Raw genomic sequence first — 19,640 nt, forward strand, 5'->3', positions numbered from 1 at the left:
CTCTGGAGTGGGGAGCGGGAAAAAAATAAAACACACAAAAAAATGAATTACAATAAAAATATAGATTTAAAGAGGAGAAATAAAAGGCAGAGCGGCGCCCCGGGGGCAGGGCGGCGGCGCCCCGGCGTCTCGCTCCGACCGGCCGGGCCGGGGGCGGCGGGCCCGGCAGCACCGCGCGCCCGCGACAGCTCCGCGCCGCCTCCGCCAATCGCCGCCGCCGGCCCCGCCCGCCTCCCGCCGCCATTGGCCAGCGCCGCCGCCACTCAGGCCCCTCCGCCGGCGGCGGCGGCGGGGATGCCGATGCCGATGCCGGCGGTCGCGGAGCCGCCGCGGCGCGGAGCCGCCGCCCGTCCCGGGCACGGCGGGGCTGGGGCGGGCGGGACGGGGGCACGCAGCCCCCGGGCCCCGCAGCGACCGCCCGGGCGCCGCCCGCCGCCGCCGCCGCGGCCGTAGGCGCTCCCCCCCCTCCCCGCCCCGCTCCCGGGGGCACGGCGCACCGGTATGAAGCGGTGCCGGTCGGACGAGCTGCAGCAGCCCGAGGAAGAGCCCGGTGCCGCGGGGGAGCCGCCCGGTGCTGCTGCCATGGAGGCCAAGCCCGGGGAGGCGGCGGCGGTCCCGGAGGCGGGCGCTGTCCCGCCGCCGCGCACGAAGCCCCCCGACCTGAAGGTGAGGCGCCGGCCGGCGGGTACCAGTGGGTTGGCGATGGGCCTCCCTGTGGGGTCACCGGAGGGGCGAGGATCCCTTCGGGTCAACAGTGGGATTACCGATCAGTTGGGGTTACCGGTGCGGTGAGCACCCGGCGGGGTTACCGGTGGGATGTACGCCTTGGTGGGGTACGGCCGTCCCCACACCCTGGTCCCCGCTCTGCTACAGGTGTGACCTTGGAGGGTGTGGGATGGTCCCAGGGTGGGGATGCTCCTGGATCAGGATGCTCCTGGATGAGGGTGCTCCTGGGATGGGGATAGTCTCGGGATGGGGATGGTCTCAGAATAAGAATGATCTTGGGATGAGGATGCTCCTGGGATGAGGATGCTCCTGTGATGAGGATGGTCTCGGGATGAGGATGGTCTCGGGGTGAGGATAGTCCCAGGATAAGGATGCTCCTGGATGAGGATTCTCCTGGGATGGGGATGCTCCTGGGATGAAGAGATCCCAGGTTGGGCTGCTCCCAGACCAGGGATCCTCCTGCACTGGGGATGCTCCCAGGGGAGGGCATGGCCCTGGGGTGCGGATGCCCTGACAGTGGGCCACCTCCCAGGGTCGAGATGCCTTACAGAAGGCTTGCACAAACATGCATGGGGCTGGGCACCGCCGAGGCCATGGCCCTGCTGCAGCCTGGCCACCAAGAGCAGCAATAATAGCAGGGTGGCGGTGGGAGAGGCGGGAGGACCCTGGTGACACCACCCGCCCTTGGCAAGGGGCCTGCGGGCATGTCTGGAGCGGGCTGCCACCACCCAAGCAGGCCTTTTTGGGGTAACAGGGCTGTCCCCCTGCAGAGGGGCTGAGCAGACCCCGGTAAATAATTGCCAGAGTCACCCCAGCGCTGAGCATGGGGGAGATGCTCGGGGGACCACCAGCCGCGCTGATAGGATTAGCGCTGCGGCAGCCGGGAAGCGCCGGTGTATAAATGGCCCCAAGGCTGCTCCTCCCGTGCCTTCGGGCTGTGTCCGGTTAATGAGGAAAACAAGTTACGCGGCACTGCAGCGCTGCGGGAGGGAAGGGAGCCGGTCCCCGGCAGCAGGGCACAGGCAGGGATACAGGCAGGGATGCAGGCAGGACAGGGCGGTCCCGGGTGAAATTGGGCAGAAATTTCCTGTGGGTTTGAAAGCGGAGCAGCTCTGACCCCCGGCCGTTCAACAGCTGGTGTGGATGTGGTGGGGTTTTATGTTACAGAGATGAATTCCCTGCTCATAACTTTGGTGTTTTCAGGCGCTGCAGCATGTTGCAGCCGCGGGCAGAGCGTGCTCGTGGCAGCTCTGTCAAAGACGATGTGGTGGTCGCGCCACAGTGGTACAGAGGTGCCGCTTCCACTCTTTGGTTTCAGAAAGACCTGCACAGAAGCAAAAAATGTCCCTGGTCACCCAGGGGTGGCCTGGCATCCAGGACAGACACCCTTGTTGTGGGGCACTCCAGCCTGCTGCTCGGCCTAAAAGGTCTTACCGGCATGGTCAAGGTCATGTGGGAGCTGGGAATCACAACCAGGACTGCCAGGCTGCTGCCGTGCCTGCATGCATCCCTTCCAGAAAGGCAGCCAGGAAATAAAAACCCCCGTTCCCACAGGAGAACTTGGCTGCTTTAAGCACAAGAAGCCTTGTGGTTGCAGGACTCTGCTCGCTGCGACATGCGGTGCTTTTTCCTCGATGTCTGAGCAGCAGCTCTGGCTCCTGAGGCCGTCTTGGCTTTGCTGACATGATGTACAACTGTTGCTGCTGCCCTAAAAACAGCTGGAGGGGAGAGCCCAGTGCCAGGGGAAGGCACATCCATGGGGATGTGGTGCTCAGGGCTTGGTGGGGTGGGACACTTTCACCTCGAGGAGGCTCAACTCAGCTTGCCCAAGGTGGTGCTTCTCATCTGCATGATCCCCCAGCCTCTCTCCATCCCACCTGGGGCCCTTTTCACCGGCACAGTGAGTCAGAAAGAGGTGGGAGTGTGGGGCAAAATGAGCCGCAGCTTATGACTGGGATGGCCACCAGGCCAGCGTTCCTTGGTCAGCGCGTCCAGCTCGGAGCTAGAGCTCAGCCTGGTCTGCAGCCCAGTCCAGCTCACAGCAACAGCAATGGCCAGATGCCCATTGATTTTATTGATGCGAGTAAAATACCCTAATGCAGGTTTGCTTCACGGTGCTCACCTTTAACACATTTGTAGCTCAGCAATTAATTGCCCTCATGGAATCAATCCTCAAACTTGCTTCGCCAGGCAGAATGCATGAAAAATTGCATCTTGGTGCTGCCCACAGCTTCTGTGGCAGAGCTGGGCGCTCTGCCTGGCCCCACCACAGTCACCACCGATTCAGCCACTTTGCCTCCTGTTGCTATGATTAGTGGCATCGTTAATATCATCCTAAAGTTTTCCTGCCCCAAACTCCCTCTGGAGCTGCACTGCATTCGCCACGGTGGGGTGGGTTCAAACAGGCTGGTCCTTGGCCCCTCTACTGTCCCCAGGCTGGCATGGTGCCACACAGTAAGACCCACAGATTCATCTCCCTGTGGGCAGTAAACAAGCATCAGACGTAAACTTTTGTTTGCTGCCAGCCGAAGATGGATTTGAGCTGGCAGCCTGGAGACAACAGGCTGCCTTGTGTCATCTCCATCCCCTAAGACCGGCAGATCCGTGGCAGCTCTCTGTTCCGCAGCCCTGACTCCAGCTCCTTTGCCGAAAGCAAGGGCTCCATTAGGGGAGAAGAGGGAAAAAAACCCATAAGTCTGGCAAGGAGCAAAGCAGATGCATGACACACAGTTCTGCTCAAAAATATGTTGGGTGGCAGGGATTTCTGCACTCTGCAGCAGAGTGACTGGATCCATACAAAACACTGCAGAAGGAGACATCCAGCCTCTCGCAGCTGCCGGGGTGGCCGGGGCGTCCCACCACCAAGGCGTTCACCGCTTGGGCCCACTCCCACTGTCCCAGAGTGTCTCTGAGCTGCGTGTTTTCCCTGGCTGATTCTCTCTCTCTCTATTTTCCCAAATGGGCCGATCTGGGCAAGGGCTGAAAGTTGAAGCCTGACATAATTTCCATCTCCAGTTTCATGATCTTCGTCTTCATGTCTCCCGCCTTTCCCTCCTTTGAACCCAAAAGCCAAGATCAGGAGTCCAGAGGTACTGACTTAAGCTCTTCCCTCTTCCCAGGGCCTGACCCAAACCCCATATCCATGGACAAAAAGCTTCCCCTGGGCTTTCGGGAGCTAGGGAGCCTCTCCTGGGGAGGAGGGAGATGACGGACAAGGGGAGGTCCCACCATGGGACATGTAGTCCCCAGCACAGGTCCTGCCCTGAGCAATGGGGTTGGGACGGGAGTGGCCGGAGTGGACAGGGTGAAACATTAACCTCCCGTTTCCTCACAGCAGGTTAAACCCACTCAGCTAGTTTATTTTCTTTGATGGCCCGTCACTGTGAGGGGATGGGTCTGGGGGTGGAGAACCCCTGATGTGGTTCAGAGGCCCCACCGTGGCAGTGCCTGTGCAGGCTTCTCACTGCAGGGAGGATGCAGAGGATTCCTCCTGACTGTAAAGGTCGCCAGCCCCTATTCTAAACCCTCAGGTACATTTATATTTAATCCCTTGCACGAACAATTTTCCAGGCATATTTTGGTCTTGAAAGGACACCACCAAGGTGAGCCGTCTCCCCTGCGGTTAGCGGGATGGAGCTGTTGTCAAGCATCTCGAGCAGGAGCAGCGTGGTCCCTGGAGCGGCCACATCCATCATCTCTCCAGGGCATCGCTCATCAAAAGCTCTCAGGCTGCTAGGAGGGACCCCGGCGGGTCCCCACTCTCACCGCTGCAGAGCTGCACGCTGGGACCCCCAGCCCCGCAGGGAGAGGGGAGGAGAGCATCCTCCCGGGCAGGGTGCAGCCAGAAGGACAGCGCGTTTCCCCAGGGTTTGTGCCAGGCGCGGTGGAGGGACGAGAGCTGAGGCCGGGTCGCGCTGCCCTCCCGGCAGCTGCATGGTGCATCCCAGCGGACACACGCTCATGTTGGTGTGGGCCACTCGGCTAAGGCCAAGCGCTCTGTGCCCAGCTGCCTACAGTCCCAGCCCCCCAAGATCTGACCCCCAGGGTCCCTATCCTTGCATCCCACTGAATTCCAGCACTCAGCATCCCCACAGTCAATTCAGGAGATGCAGAGGTGACAGCCGTGAGAGAAGCGGTCGTGGGCTGCCGTTCACTCTGTTATTCCCCTGGGAGAACATCTGGCTCCTCTCAGTACCAGCAACAGAGATTTCACCCTGCAGACACCACCTGAAGTTGGGAGCTTGCGGGGATCCACAGCCCCCCAGGCCGGAGCCACACCTGGGCGGTCGGTGCCAGCCCCACAGATGTTATTCTGGGGAGCGTTTAAGGAGCTGCGTGTCACTATAGCGTTTTGGTAGTGCATTAAACAACATGACTAACGTTTGTCACATGTTTGTTCTCTCATCCTGTCCCCGGGAGGAGAAGCGTGTGTGGGGGAGTGCTTTATTTTCCATTTTAGAACATCTATACGTTTTCCTTGGCATCTGTGGCAGCGGGATTTGCAGCAGAACTGGGGCTCAGGATGCTGGTGTGAGATAAGGATGTGAGGGGCAGCTGGGCTGGCTGCCACCCCGTGGGGACAACTCTGCCCCCGGCCCCCAGCTGGCTGCTGGCAATGGGGTAGGACCCCCTTGCTGGGAACCCTTAGGAGGATCAGCTGGAGAAAGTAGCAGGAGGACCAGAAACCCTGTGCGGGGTGAGCAGGACCTCCTGGGGCCCTGCTGCTGTTCGCAGGGCTCGAGGCTGCTCAGTAGCTCATTCCCTGTCTCTGTCCACTGGGGGAATGGCTCCCCCCCCACCTTAAAATATAGAGTGCGATGGGATGGGATGGGACAGGACAGAACAGGACGGGATGGGATAGGATGCGATGGGATGGGATGAGAGGGGAAGGGATGGGACGGGACGGGACGGGATGGGATGGGATGGGATGGGAGGGGACAGGATGGGATGCGATGGGACGGGACAGGACGGGATGGGAGAGGATGGGACGGAACGGGACAGGACGGGATGGGATGGGAGGGGATGCGATGGGACAGGACGGGATGGGAGGGGATGGGACGGAACGGGACAGGACGGGATGGGATGGGAGGGGATGCGATGGGACAGGACGGGATGGGATGGGAGGGGATGGGACGGGATGGGAGGGGATGGGACGGAACGGGACAGGACGGGATGGGATGGGAGGGGATGGGATGGGACAGGATGGGATGGGAGGGGACGGGATGGGACGGGACAGGACAGGATGGGAGAGGATGGGATGGGACAGAACGGGACAGGACGGGATGCGATGGGAGGGGATGGGATGGGGCAGGACGGGACGGGATGGGATAGGATGATCTTCCGCTATGTCTATGCAATGCCTCCAAATGGCTGCAGAGTCTTGGCTGTAGCCTCTCGGTGGGCCAGGGATATAAATAATTAACAATAATAAAACTAATTGAGTGGGACTTTGCAGCGCATGGCTGTGCTATAAGGTCACGGCAACAAGATCCCCCTCCTTGTGCGTCTGAAAGCCGAGTAAGAGGTTTGGATGTCAAGGCAGAGCTGGAAAACCATTTAGTGAGAAACTGGGAGGTTTCAGGCTGTGTGGCCATTTGGCAGCGGGAGGAACACCAGCCCTAGAGAGCCCGGCATGGCCCGGGAGACAGGGAGGGATGCCCAGCCCTGCCATGACGGGCAAGGGCAGCACTTGGCTCTCCCACGGGACGTTGCCAAAGAGCAGCATCCCAGACAAAACAGTCATCCAAGTCACTGTCTTCTTGCAAGATATGTTAATTTGGGTTAAAATGGGTTTTCTCGGCTCTTGGCCAGGCGCGGCTTGTCCCCGCAGTGTCCCCGCAGGGCTGGGACTCTGCTCTCAGCGCAGGCAGGGCGGTGGGATGGGACAAGGGTGCAACCCCCTCCTAGCTTCTCACACTTTAGCAATTCGTTTCCATCAGTAGATAAGCACGTAAGAAGGAGGCGGAGAGTGCGGCTGTGGTCAGCCCAGAGCCGTGCTCAGCCAAACCGTGTGCCTTGGGCTTGACCCCGCCGCAGCCGGCAAGAACTGATCCGCTAAAGGGGGACGTGAAGCAGGAGCTGCTCCTTTGGAGCCCACGGAAACAAGTCCCCTCTGCCGAGCAGGAGACCCTGGCTGCGTTAATGAAAAAGGCAAAAGAAATAAAGATATTTTTGTACTAATCTTAGTGTTTTACAGCTGCCTACACTGAGAAATTAATCTCTGTATCCATTGCATCAGTTATTAAGCAACAGCTGTTCCAAAATAGCCCGTGCAGACACTCTGTTCTGAGCCATGAGTAGTTTCATGCCAGAAAAATGCCTCTGCTTTGGAAATGCAGTAATATCCTGGAGTAACATAATAAAACAGAGTTTTTACATCAGCCAATTCTCTGAAATAATCGTTGCAGAATGGCTTATTTGTGGTGACCACTCCCGACCACTCTTTAATGTCGACAAGCCTTTGGCTTGACAAGCCATCGAGCTGGTGGGGGATCAAGGCCAGGACAGCAAGGCTGGGACTCCTCTTTTTGCTTTCCTTCCCCTTTTTCCCATGCAGATCTCTTCCCGTCCCGCTGGAGCCCTACCTGCAGAGCCCAGGAAAGGTTCTTTCAGGAAAACTTGGAAAGGGCCTGAGGAAAGTTTCTTTTAAAAGGTGAATTTCTATCAGACGGAGCTGTTGGGCCAAGAACCCCCGCAGGGTGGCTGGCTTCCGCCTCCACGCTGGTGCTGGGAAAACATCCTCTCCTTCATTGCTGGCTTCACTATTATTTTGTTTTCATTACCTTCAAGGAAAGGAATTGGTCGTTTCTTTTCACCTGGACCTTCTAAAGGGCTAACTGTGCATCCGAGGGTATGCCGTACCCTTGATGGTAGAAATCTGTGGGTTTATAGTTATTATCTATCTAATGCTGTCTCTGTTTCCATAGAGACTCTATAAATAGAATAAAATTTAAATCACTATTTCCTGAAGTAGCAATTCAGCACCATAGATTTATTATATATTTCCTACGAAAAACCAAAAGGATAGAAGTTTTCATTATGAATGGATAAGAGAGGAATTATAGGGTTTGCCTAGAGTGTTTAGTGACACAGGCTCTAATTGCTGATTCCTTGTCAATATTACAAGTGTGATGAGAGTTAGGCCCTGATGGATTTGGACCTTGTGGCTTTGATGTCTGGGATTTTTAGGAGGAGCCCTTTCTGTATGGCCATGAAATCCTCCACAGTCTGCAGCTCCTGGAGGTCATGTCTCAAACATCACTGCTTTTCTAAATGCCGGGTTTTTTGCCAAGTGTCTGCTGGGGCTATAAGTAGCTCCCGGTTTGGAGCCCGCTTCATGCTGGTTTTCGAGCATGAGTAAATGGCAGCGCCGCAGTTACAGGAACCAGCATCCCTGGGGAGAGTCCCAGCCGCAGTAAATCAGTGGTGAAATGCCTCTGAACGTCAGCAGGGTCAGGACTGGCGTCCTCAAAGGTAGGGTGCTCGGCTTAACTCCAAAATTGAGACAGAGAGCAACAGGGCAGACTTGTGCCTTGTGATCTGCTGGGTTCCTCGTAGCTGAGGCTGCTTTGGGAGGCGAGAGGATCTTTCAACATCCCAAGAACATTTATTTGCTGTCTGGGAGCTCTGATGGACCAGGGATCTGGGATCTGCTGAGCCCTTTGCAAATGCTGGAGGTTGCTGCCCACACCGCTGCCCCCCGGGTCGACCACGCGCAGGGGATTGCAGAGGGCACCCAGCCAAAATCTCCCAGGGATGCAAATCTGGGTGTTCCAGTGTCTGCAGGGAAACCACTACAGGCCAACTCAGCTGTAATCAAGAGCACAATCTGTTCCACCATCTATATTGCATGACTTTGCCACGGCCAGCGTCCACCCCGATTCCCAGGAACCAGCATGAGAAAAGCCGTGTGCTCTGTGGGAACGCAAGTCTCAGCCCCCTGAGAGAGGAAGACCCAGGGGTACCCAGGGGAGCGGCGTGTCCTGTCTCCTGCTGGAAACCAGTTGCTGCCCAGCAGCGACTGGATTTGGTGGCACCAGGCCATGAGCTGCGATTTCATCCCCATAAGTGAGACCAGCCTGGTCCATGCTGTGCTCAGAGGCCATGGAAAATCACCCAGGCAAAAGCCCTCCCTGATCCTTCCTGGAGCATGTTTCAGAGCATGTTTCGGCAAATGCCTCCTGGCAGCACACCGGTGGCCGAGGCTCCAAGGCTGGGAGGAACCATGGCTTTTCTAGATAAGGAAAAGGCTGCTCCGTTCCTGCTGCCTGCGGAGTCGGGGTCTCCGTGCAGCACCTGGGGTTGGCTGCCGCAGGCACCCTCCTCCCTCCATTGCTCTGAGGGGTCTTTCTGCTCCTCTTGCTACCTTCAGGGGTAGCCAGCGCTCATCAGAGACCTTCCCCAGCGTGGGTAATGCTGTTGGAGCTGCATACCTGAGCCACCCCGAGCCACTGTGCTCAGCCCTGCGGGCCATCACATGGCCACTAATGTTTAATACTTTTCCATGGGTGCCAGCAGCAAGGCTTGTTCCCTTTCGCAGATCCCTTTGGGCTGGTGTGGGGACCCCAGAGCCCTCCAGAAGCTCTTTAATCCCTTGAGCTTCACGTTTTGGTTCAGTGTGAGCGTGGGCACTGTCCGTCAGAGCTGCGTGTGCCAAAGTGGGGCAATGCCATCCCATCCTGACAGTAACAGGGGTTGTCTTCTCTCCTCTCCTGCAGAAAATCCAGCAGCTGTCTGAAGGCTCCATGTTTGGCCATGGCCTGAAGCACCTTTTCCACAGCCGCCGGCGGTCACGGGAGCGGGAGCACCAGAACTCGCAGGACTCGCTGCCGCCGCACTACGGCATGTCCGACCATGACTCCCCTGACGAGAAGGAGCGGTCCCCGGAGATGCACCGCGTCTCCTACGCCATGTCCCTGCACGACCTCCCGGCACGTCCCACCGCCTTCAACCGGGTGCTGCAGCAGATCCGCTCTCGCCCCTCCATCAAGCGCGGCACCAGCCTGCACAGCGGCAGCCGGCGGGCCAAGAGCAGCTCGCTGGAGCCCCAGAAGGGGAGCCCCCACCTCGTCCGTAAGGCCCCCCAGGACAGCAGCCTCACCGCCATCCTGCATCAGCACCAGGGCCGCCCCAGGTCCTCCTCCACCACCGACACTGCCATCCTCCTGGCCGAGAGCGGGGCCGTCTACCTGCTCACCGAGGACACCGAGTGCCTGGCCGACAAGGTAGGGCTGTGCCACGGGGGCAGCTGGGGGGGCACGAGCCCACGCCGGGCAGCCCGGGCAGGACTGGGTGCAGAGCGCCCCAAAACACTGTCGGGAGGAGACTGTCCCTTGGGGCAGCGCTGGTGGCACCGGGTGTGCAGGAGGGCAGATGGCAGCCCCAGGGTCCAGAGGCTGCTGGAGTTGATGCTTCTCTCATGGGGAGGTGGAAGCAGGGACACGCCTCAGTCGGATTCCCAGAGCGGGATTTGAGGGAGAGAGAAAAGGACCTGCCAAGAGCTCTGTGCCCGTGGGGTGGGACCCCCAGCGTGGGGTTGGAGGGGACCCTGAGCACCCCAGCGCTGGGTGTCTATAAGGGCTCGGCCAGGTGGCCACAAATCGGTCCCTTCCAAAGTGATTTTTAAACCGCTCTGTGCAGAGCTAATAGAGAGGATGGTATTTCCATCTAGCGTTTAGCCCTGTTAATTATGAAACAGCTGAGATTAGCGCAGCAGCACGGCACGCTGAGGACACGGTGAGAGCGGTGAGAGGTGCGCCGGGTGCCGGCGGGATTCTTCATGTGGGCTTCTCTCCTTGGCCCTTGGAGCTTGGAGGGTGTCACACTCTAAAATCACTCTCTGCAGCCCTGAGGGCTAGATGCATCCTCTTTTGTTTTTTTTCTTAATTTACCTGAAAATGCCAGCAGTGAATTGGCAAAGTGGTAGGGCTTGGGGTGGGGTGATGGCCAGGCAGGCTCCAGCACCCTGTGGGGGCTCGTGGGTGCGTGGCTTTTACAGGAATAGCTGCGTAATAGGGTGACAGTGGCTGGGCAGAGCCGCTGGGTGGGATAGCAGCAGGGGTGTCAGGTCCATGCACTCCCGAGCAGTGGGACCCAGTGGGTGCAGGGGCTGGGGGCGATGGTTCCCACGTGTCTCCCCTCCCCAGCGGCTCCTCTCTCCTTGGCACCAAGTTTCTGAGAGGGGAAATCTGACCTGGAGACTTCTGTTGCCCTCTGAGCTAATGGAAAGAGGATCAACCAGATACTTTTTCTTTCTGTTTTCGCTTGGCTGTTTCAGCGCCGAGCTGCAGCTGATGCTCGTGGCTTGCAGCGGGTGCCAGCACTGCTCCCCTGCCACAGCCACGCGGGCACGGGGCCACCACCGGGACGTGGGAATCTCGTCCCAGGGGATAAACACGTCATTCATTTGCAAGAAACGGCTTCCCAGGTCCTCCTCTCCCCGCTTTACTGTGCGCAAATCAGGGCACCCCGACCCTTCCCTGGCAGTCCCCACGCTGCACCCAGACCAGGTGCCCAAGCAGGGCCAGGGGCTATTCAGGTTGTTAATTTGAGCACCTGCAGCCAAAATTTCTTCCCTCTGGCCCGTGGCATTGGCCTTGTAAGGAGCCTGGTTCCGCTGAGCCCTCTGGGGGTTACGGCCAAAGCTTTGAGCCAAAGCACTTTGCACCGGGACAGAAGAACCTGGAGGGAGGTGAGAGCAAAGCGGGTCCGTGTCTGCTCGCGGAGCAGCACAAAGAGCACGAAAAGGGGATGAATAATTAACTGCATATGACACAAAGAGTAATAAGAAGAGAGACGATACTGGGGCCTTTGTGGGACAGTGGAAAAATAACCTATTTAGAGAAACAAGAGCTATGTGATATTCTCATGCCGTATTATTTTTCCATAGCCCTCAGGAAACCCAGCCTCCTGCCTGCAGCAAACCAGCTCCTCTTCCGCAGGGGTGGCTGGTGCTGCCGTGCCCTGGGCTCGAGCACACCCGGCACAGCTCCGCCAGACCCCGGCAGGCAGGTTTGCAGAGGGGCTTTGGGCCAGCAATTGCTTCACATCGCCTCTGCCCTGTCCCGCTGGGGTCAGATGCCTCTGCCTCCTCCCTGTTTCGCCCTCAGTCTGGAAGCCGCCGCCCTAGAGATGCACCGGGCCCCTGTGAAAGAGCTGTTTTTCCCCCAGAAATTTCATGCTGAATTTTCCATCTGTTGCATAAGGGCCTGAGCACATGCTGGATTAATCCCTCACAGGATCGCTCAGCCTCAGCAAGTGCTTTTTGAACAACTATTGATTTTTTTCCCCTTTTTTTTTTTTATTTCTTAATTAGGTTCCTGAAGTTTTCTCTTCCCTACTTTCACCTGCACCAGTTCCCTTGCCCTGCAATCCCTGATGGTCCCAGGTCACCCTCATCGCTGCTGGGGCCGGGCACTCATGGTTCCTCCTCCTTGCACCCCCTAGGTCCCCCCAAGAGGCAGCTGCCAGGGCGCTGCGGCTGCGGGGAGCAGACAGGGTGGCTGGAGGAGGTGAGCGGGACTGCGGCACAGTCTGGGCATTCAGCGCCGGGCACCGGGTCTAGATGGGCTCATGGTGTCATCGGAGGGATGCCTCGCATGCCCCCGAGCTGCCTGCACGCTGCCTGCACCTGCAGCTGCCCCGCACTCTGGCCCAGCTGTCTGTCGTGGGGAGCGTCACCGAGCGGTAACCCCCAACTGGGGCTGGGGGTCTGTCACCAGCACCGTGCTGCGCGGTAACCCCCAACTGGGGCTGAGGGTCTGTCACCAGCACTGCGACGAGCGGTAACCCCCAACTGGGGCTGGGGGTTTGTCACCAGCACTGCGACAAGCGGTAACCCCCAGCTGGGGCTTGGGGGTCTGTCACCAGCATCGCACGTCGGGGACCGAGCTGGGGACAAGGCTTTGCTTTACGGGGTGATGCCCACTGGGAGCACATGTGTTTGTGGCTCCCTGCCCCCAGCCTTCCCCACCGTGCTCTGCTCACCTTGTGCATGCAAAGAGCAGCTTCTATGAGGGTGGGATGTCAGTGCGATGACCCGGACGTCCCCTGCCTCCTGCTGGCAATTGCACGCAGCTTGGGACCAAGGCTTTGTACGCTGATGCTGCTCTGAGAGCCGCAGCCGGTCGATGTGTGCCCACGGAGCGCATGCTCCCTGCTTTGCTTTAACACGGGTCTCGGCTCGACGGTGAGCCCGTTGGGTGGGCTGGGGGAGCTGCTTCTCCGGGGCCGCGGGTACCAACAGCCAGGAACACCGCTGGATTTCAAACAGCCACTCTCCCCGCACGTCCCATCGTGCGCGACTCGCTCGCTTGGCCAAAGCGCGGCGGTGTATTTGGGACGTACGTTGGCGTCGGTGTGTCCGAGGGAGCACGCGGCCGGTGTTGGTGTTTCACACGAGGACGTGCCGGCTTGCGGACACGTGTGACAGTGATGGTGGCAGCGGCGTGGTTGGGGCAGGGGGAGGCTGCAGACGGACCACGCGTGGCGATGGGAGCGTGCTGAAGAGCTTTCTCCTTATCTCACTAATCTCCTCCTGGTGACCCGCCAGCACCTTGTGGGAGAGGCGGGCAGACGGGCATTACAGGCTGGGACGGCTGCCGAGGCCCTGGTGCTGGCAGCGGCGGCTGTGGGGTCCCCCCACAGGCCCCGATCCCCCGCGGTGGTGGGGTCAGCCGAGCACCAGTGTTGGCGGGGCAGAGCATCCCGGGGGGACCTTCGTCCCTGTCCCCGTTGGGGCGGCCGGAGCTGGACCGGGGCAGCCGAGGGGTTTTATGCCTGGTGCTGCCAGGGAGCTGCGCGGATGCCTGCGGGGACTGCGGCATGGTCCACGTCCAGGTGAGCCCCCGTGTTGCGCCGGGGCCTCGGGGTCCCTCCGAGCCCCTGCAACCCCCACCGAGCCGCGAACGGGAGGGAGCCTGTGCGAGCGGGCTGGATGCGGGGCCGGTGGCCGTTAGAGGGCAGCGTTACCGCACCGCCGTGGGCGGGTGTCTGTCCGTCTGGCTGGTTGGCTGTGCGCTCCCATAGCCGGCTTCTCCCCGGTATCCCAGAGGGATCCGCTCACAAGTGTCACAAGTGCAAAGTGCTCAGCCCCGGCCGGCAGCGCCCGGAACAACCCCCGAGGGGTGCGAGGGCTGGAGCCTGGCCGGGCTCCCTGCCCACCTGCCCTCGGTGTCCCTCGGCAAGTGACAGCACCAGCTGCCACCCCTGCCCGCGTCCCCCCGTGCCCCTCCCACGGCGGCCTTGGCACCCCGGCACGGATGCTTCTGCTGTGAGACACAGGGGAGGGACAGGGGGAACAAGGGGGGCTTCGTGCCACGTCTCAGCTTCGGGCTTGCAGGCCAGGCCGGCTGCCGAGCGGCTATGAGCCGCGCTTATTTATAGGCTTGTAGCCTGAGTGTGCCATTTCCCTGCTCCCGTCCCCTCCCTCCGCTGCCCTGCTGCCTGCCCCATCTCTGCGGGAGGTGGTCTGGGGGCCTGGGGCTCTGCCTTGCAGGGGTCCTGTCTTCACGGCCCCATCCTGCTGCCTTAAGGTCACCAGCACTCCAAAGGCAGGGCAGGATTCATCCCGCTAAATTTAGATGCCCGCCGGGTCAGTGGCTATATCAGGGGAAGATGGATTATAGTCAGCAGAGAGAAACTCGCAGTTCCTGAGCATCTACCCCCGGGATGGCTCTGGCCCTTGGGCATGGAGGGTTTGGGCGAGTGGTGGCCAGGAGGCTGTGGAAGGGCTCAGCCCTTGCTCCGGCAGCTCAAGGCCATCAGGCAAGGTTCATCTCCCCTGCTCAGACATCTGTTTTCTGGCTGCAACAGGTCCAGCTCAGCCCTGGCTCCCTTCAGCCCCGCCGGCATCCGACCGCCTTTGGTTTCAGGGCGGGGATGTGGTTTCTCACCTCCCACGGCTCCGGTTACCCCGAACTGGTCTCAGTCGACAACTGGGATGGGGACAGGGACAGGGACTCTGCGCAACCCAGCCGTGTCCCCTCGGGGCCAGTGTGGCCCGTCGGGGTGCTGAGCACCCCCAGCCCAGCTCCAGCCCGGAGGGGAGATGCCACGGCATCGGGGACTAGCCGGTAGGAAGGCGGGTTTGCTCCGTGGTGCTTCTTGAGTATCCTTTCTCCCTGCAGTGGGTGAGGACCTGGTAGTGGCAAGGGAAATCGGCCAGGCGCGCTGGGGTGGCTCCGTCGGTGGGATGCTGGAGATGCTTTGCTGCCCCTAAAACTCATTTTCAATGGGAGTTTGAGTGTTTGTGGAGCTGGGGCCAGTGATCCTAAAACCAGAAGCCTGAGGCTGTGCTCCTGAGCAGGCAGCCTGTTTTCTGGAGATGCTGAGCACCTAAGAGTCCCCGAGGAGTTGGCACAAGCTAAGGGGACACAGGACTTTCGAGTCTCACTGCTTTTGGTGCTGTCCCCACATCTAACCCAGACAGGAGATTCCCAGGCAGGGGTTTTCCCTTGCTCCCTGCCTCGAATTTCCGCAGCTGGAAACCAGAGCCAACACTTCCATGCATTTGGTGAAGTATCTCGCATGACTTTAGGAGGATTTGCTGACAGAGGCAAAGCACATCCTCCCCTTCCACCCAAACTCCGGGTGACTTCTGGTGTTAAAATCCCAGAGGAAGAAGCTAAACTAGGCCAGCGGTGACTGCAAAAGTGAAGGGAGGGAATGGTGCTGTAAAGCTGCGCTCCCTGCAGCCCCATGGCCGGGCATCCCCTCGACATCCAGCTGGGGTCCCAAGGGCGTGAGCTGGGGAGCACCGGTGTGTGGAGACCCTACAAATGCCAAGGGTTTTAGGGGGGGACTGCTGACCTTGCCTGCAGACTGAGCCCCCACAGGGCATCAGGAAAGTGGAGGTGCGAGAGTCCTCGTGTCCGGGTCAGCTCCCACCTCTCTACCTCCATCTCGCCCCGTGTCGCAGGGGAATGAGAGGCTCTGAGCAAAGGGTGGTGGCAGGAACTCCCATTGGGATGATGCTTCAAGGAGCACTTTGGGAAAAGCAGATAATAGCTGTGAAGACAAAGATACCCAAGATTGCTGCTTAATTAATTCAGGAGAAGAAGAATATCAGACTCTCATACTGATTCACCCCCTAGCAAAAGACATCGTGTTCCTCAGCCTTCGTTGACATATGGCTGTTGTTTCCAGCCCACCAGCAGCTCCCGCTCCGCGACAGGCAGGCGCCACGAACACCGCCTTGCCGCCTGCCCCCGGGGGATTTGGGTCGAGCGGGCGGCTGGTGCGCGGGGTGGATGCCCAGGGCAGACAGAGCAGGGTTGGGGGAGCAAGGGTTCATGTCCATGCCGTGATCTCTCCTGCCCATCCCCTGCCACTGCGAGCAGACAGCTGGGTTGTGGCTGAGAGCAGGATTTGGCTCCTGAGTCAGGATGAGCAAAGCAGGGTCCTGCCTTGTGACTCCTCGCCCCGCTGCAGCTGCGGCTCTGCCTCTCCGTGCCTTCCCCCTCAAACCCTTCATACAAAAGCTGCTGAAAATCCCCCCCAGCTGCACAAGCACCCTGTTAGAGGTGTCAAAACCCAGCTGCAGCATGGGCTGGAGGTGCTGCTGGTGGGTTTAATGCTGTCTCACCCAGCAAGCGACATAGCAGCACCGTTGCTGGAGCTCCCGGGGTTACTCCCTCCAGGAAAAACAACAGTGGGAAATTTTCCAAAGATTCTCCAAGTGTAGGCAGGGCCCTGAATAGCTTCACCCGTGAGGGATGGTCATTGAATCGTCTCTGCAGAGGTGTTCCTCCCAGTGACCTGCGAGTCCATGGCACAAGGAACACTCCCCGACCTAGAGGATGCGGTATCGAATCAGGAAGCACTGGGGTCCTCATGGTGTGGCTGGGCACAGAGGCACAGGGACTTCCCAAGCCCAGGGCAGGCATCGGGGACGGATCCCCTGGGGATCTGCCCATCTGTACCCACACAGCCGCCTTCCACGCGGGGCTCTTCACCGGGTGCCGTGCAGGAGCACACTCCCCACCTGCTGCCACTGAGCCCCGTGGGATGGTGGCACCATCCCAGCTCAGCCAGGGGACTGGGGAACAGCTCGATTGTTTATTCTCTGCATCATTCAGAAGGCAGCCCGGCCAGGCAGCGCTTGGCGGTGCTGTTTGTTCTCCCAGCACAGTTGGAGGAGCAGGACGGGCCTCTGCGGCACCCAGCCTGTTCCCGCTCCCCCAGGCTCCCTCCAAGCTCACCAGCCTGTGCTGCTTGTTCTTGGCTGCCTCAGAGCCTCGTAGTGCCTCCTCTGGAAACGCACGTCATACAGTCCTCTGCCCCTTCGACTCCTTAACCGCAGCCATGACAGAGGGAGAGGATCCGTCCGCCTCGCGGAGCACCGGCCCGGCGCTTTGCAGGAGTGACCAGGGCATCCTCATGCCAGAACCACATCCTCCTGAATCCTGTCCCGGGAAGAGGATATTGCTCTTAAATTCTCTGCTGGGTGTCTTTGTAAGTACCCCCCTCTGCTCTCCTTCCTGCTCCTAGGCACTGGCAAGGCAAGGACTCGGGATGTCCAGGAATAAGGGGTGAGGAGCAAGGCGGTACCTGCCGGCGAAGGTCAGGCTGCTGCTGAGCTCTGTACAGCTGCCGCTTGCAAGGGTTGAGGTCTTAGCCAAGAAGCCACTTGCTTTGGACAGTAAATGCACTCAGGAACGTGAGGTTAAGGAGCGGTGAACTTTGCAGATCTTCACCTGTATCAGTGACCTGACTCCTGATAATCCATTCACAGCTTTCCCAGCCCGGTCGAGGACACTCTAGTGCAGCTCGGCCAGTCTTCTTCCTTTTTTTAGTACCTGGATCTCTACACTCAGCTCAGGCGCTGCACATTCCTGCTAAGCCCAGCCCCAGCTGCTGCCCATGCTGGCCAGCAAAGGCAGAGCCCGAGTCCAAAATTTGCGATGTGTTTGTGTTTCATTGCTAGCTGACCTCTCTCTGGGTTGAGGTGCTCAGAACGGGACATTGTAGGCGGTCAGGGCTGGATTCTGCACCGCTCAGCACTGGCACACACCGAATGAGCAGTGATTTTGTGGCCATTCAGGGATCTTCTTTGCATGGGAGCTGGGGTTTATTTATTTTTAAATTTGCCTCTTACAGGCAGGCCTGAAAAACATAGCTGCCACTTTCTAAGCAGCAGACTAAATCTAAAGCAGAGCCAGTGCTAAGGATGAAGGGGAGTCCGCCACCAACCTCTCGGGTAATTTCCTTGCAAAATCCCCACTTTTCCCACGATTTTCCCGCTTTTCCCACTTTTCACACGACGCAAAAACCCCATGTCAGTGGGGTTTTTGCATCGTGTGGAAGGGAGGCTGTGCCCTTGGGAGGGGAGATGCTGCACCACTGCTCCACCTTGCTGTGCCTGGGCATTAATAGGTGATGTTCTTGCTTCTGCACTTATTTGCTAACCCTAACCTTCCCCTTGTGGCGGGGAGCTGAGAATAGGTTATTTCCTATGAATCAAGCTGCCTGAGGTCTCCAATAAATAAAAAATGCTCTCGAGGTCTTGTTGCAGCAGGCTGCCTGCAAAGTCTCATCCTGAGCATCCTGCTGTTTATCAAATCCCCACCTCTTCAGCCTCCTCTGGGGAAATTTGTGGGCCTCCATCTTTCCCTGAGGCCAGGGACAGCCTGGCAGGGTTTGCAGGGGGATGTGAACTGGCAGGAGGTGTGGGGGGCTCGGGGGGGGCCAGTACCACAGCCTGGGAGAATGGAGTCGCAGCGCAGAAGTGGGGCTGTGCTTGGCAGCCCCAAAAGATGCTTCCCTCCACTGCCTGCAGCAGGGCTGCGAGCGGCCAGTGGGGAGCAGCCGGGCTTCGGGGCCAGCCCCAGCGCTTTAAACAAGGGAAATGGAAAGCAGAGCTCAGAGCAGGGAGGGTGTTTTCCAGAGCATCTTGTGCAGCTGGGGATTTTTCCTGCCCCACTGAGGCAACGGAAGAGCGATGGGAAGTGACCTCTGGCTCCCATGCTAAAACGCAAAGTGATGCTATGAGAGATGTTAAACTAAAGACGAATGTCCCTCGGTAATGTGCCCTGTGTCATGCCCGGAGGCATCCACGGCCCGGGGCTTGGCCAGGCTGCAAAATCCACCCTCGCAGAGGCAGCTCCGTGGGATCGGAGGGACAGACGAGGAGCGGCGCCTGCCCACGGGAGACACACTGCTCCTACCCAGGCTGGCAAGGAGCTGGGTGTGCTGCCAGCACTGGTCCCCGTGGGCAGCATTGCAGCATTTTCCACAGGGTCTGGCCATACCCCACGTCTTTGAACATCGGTGCAGCACCAGGGGGAAACTTTGCTCCTTCTTCGCCCTTCCCCAGCACAGCTGAGCACTGTACGGTAGGCACAGCTAGATTTTGCTCCTGGTGGGTTTAACTTACCGGGGAATCTGCTCTTCTCTGTGCCTTGCAGTACGGATGGTACCACAGCCCCCACCAGTGCCTGCAAACGGTGGGTGAGCATGCAGGGAAGGGGGTCAGCACCAGCACGCGCAAAGGTTGCTCACGCAAACTCACAGCCAGATGGGGAGGGGAGGCTTTTGCCTATGAGATCACGTCCTTCTGAGAGGACAGACCAAGAAACATGGGATCTGCTGACAGCTCTGTGGGTAGAAGCAACTCCCATAGCGGTAACGTGGTCTGTGGGGATGCTCGGGTCAGCACGGGGCTGTGCCATCCCCAGGCTGGGGTGCAGGGACCAGCCAGGTCCCTCCAGCGCTGCTCCCCCATCACAGGGCCAATGGCCAAGACCGGTTTGGGAAGATGGCACTGGTGAGCTGCGCTGCCGCATGGGCGATTCAGCCTGTCCCTCGCTCCCAAGCACCGTCTCCTATAAACACTTGCCGGGTGCGGCAGCACGCTGGGGATGCCCTGGGCAGGGTGCCGTGCACAGTGCCGGTGCTGCAGCAGCAGGAGTTTGGGC

At 59.4% G+C, this 19,640-nt stretch overlaps 1 protein-coding gene across 1 annotated transcript in view; it reads left to right on the top strand.

The window, feature by feature from the left end:
* Positions 1-324: 324 nt before the first annotated feature.
* Positions 325-19,640, top strand: part of TMCC2 (transmembrane and coiled-coil domain family 2) — a 28,398-nt gene continuing 9,082 nt past the window's right edge. The window contains exons 1-2 of the mRNA XM_075115563.1: positions 325-666; positions 9,444-9,950. Coding sequence (XP_074971664.1) covers positions 502-666; positions 9,444-9,950 — 672 coding nt within the window. The 5' untranslated portion in view covers positions 325-501. The remainder of the gene's footprint in view (positions 667-9,443; positions 9,951-19,640) is intronic.

This window comes from Phalacrocorax aristotelis, chromosome 21 (genome assembly GCF_949628215.1).
Source record: "Phalacrocorax aristotelis chromosome 21, bGulAri2.1, whole genome shotgun sequence".
In the NCBI taxonomy this organism is placed as follows: Eukaryota; Metazoa; Chordata; class Aves; order Suliformes; family Phalacrocoracidae; genus Phalacrocorax; species Phalacrocorax aristotelis.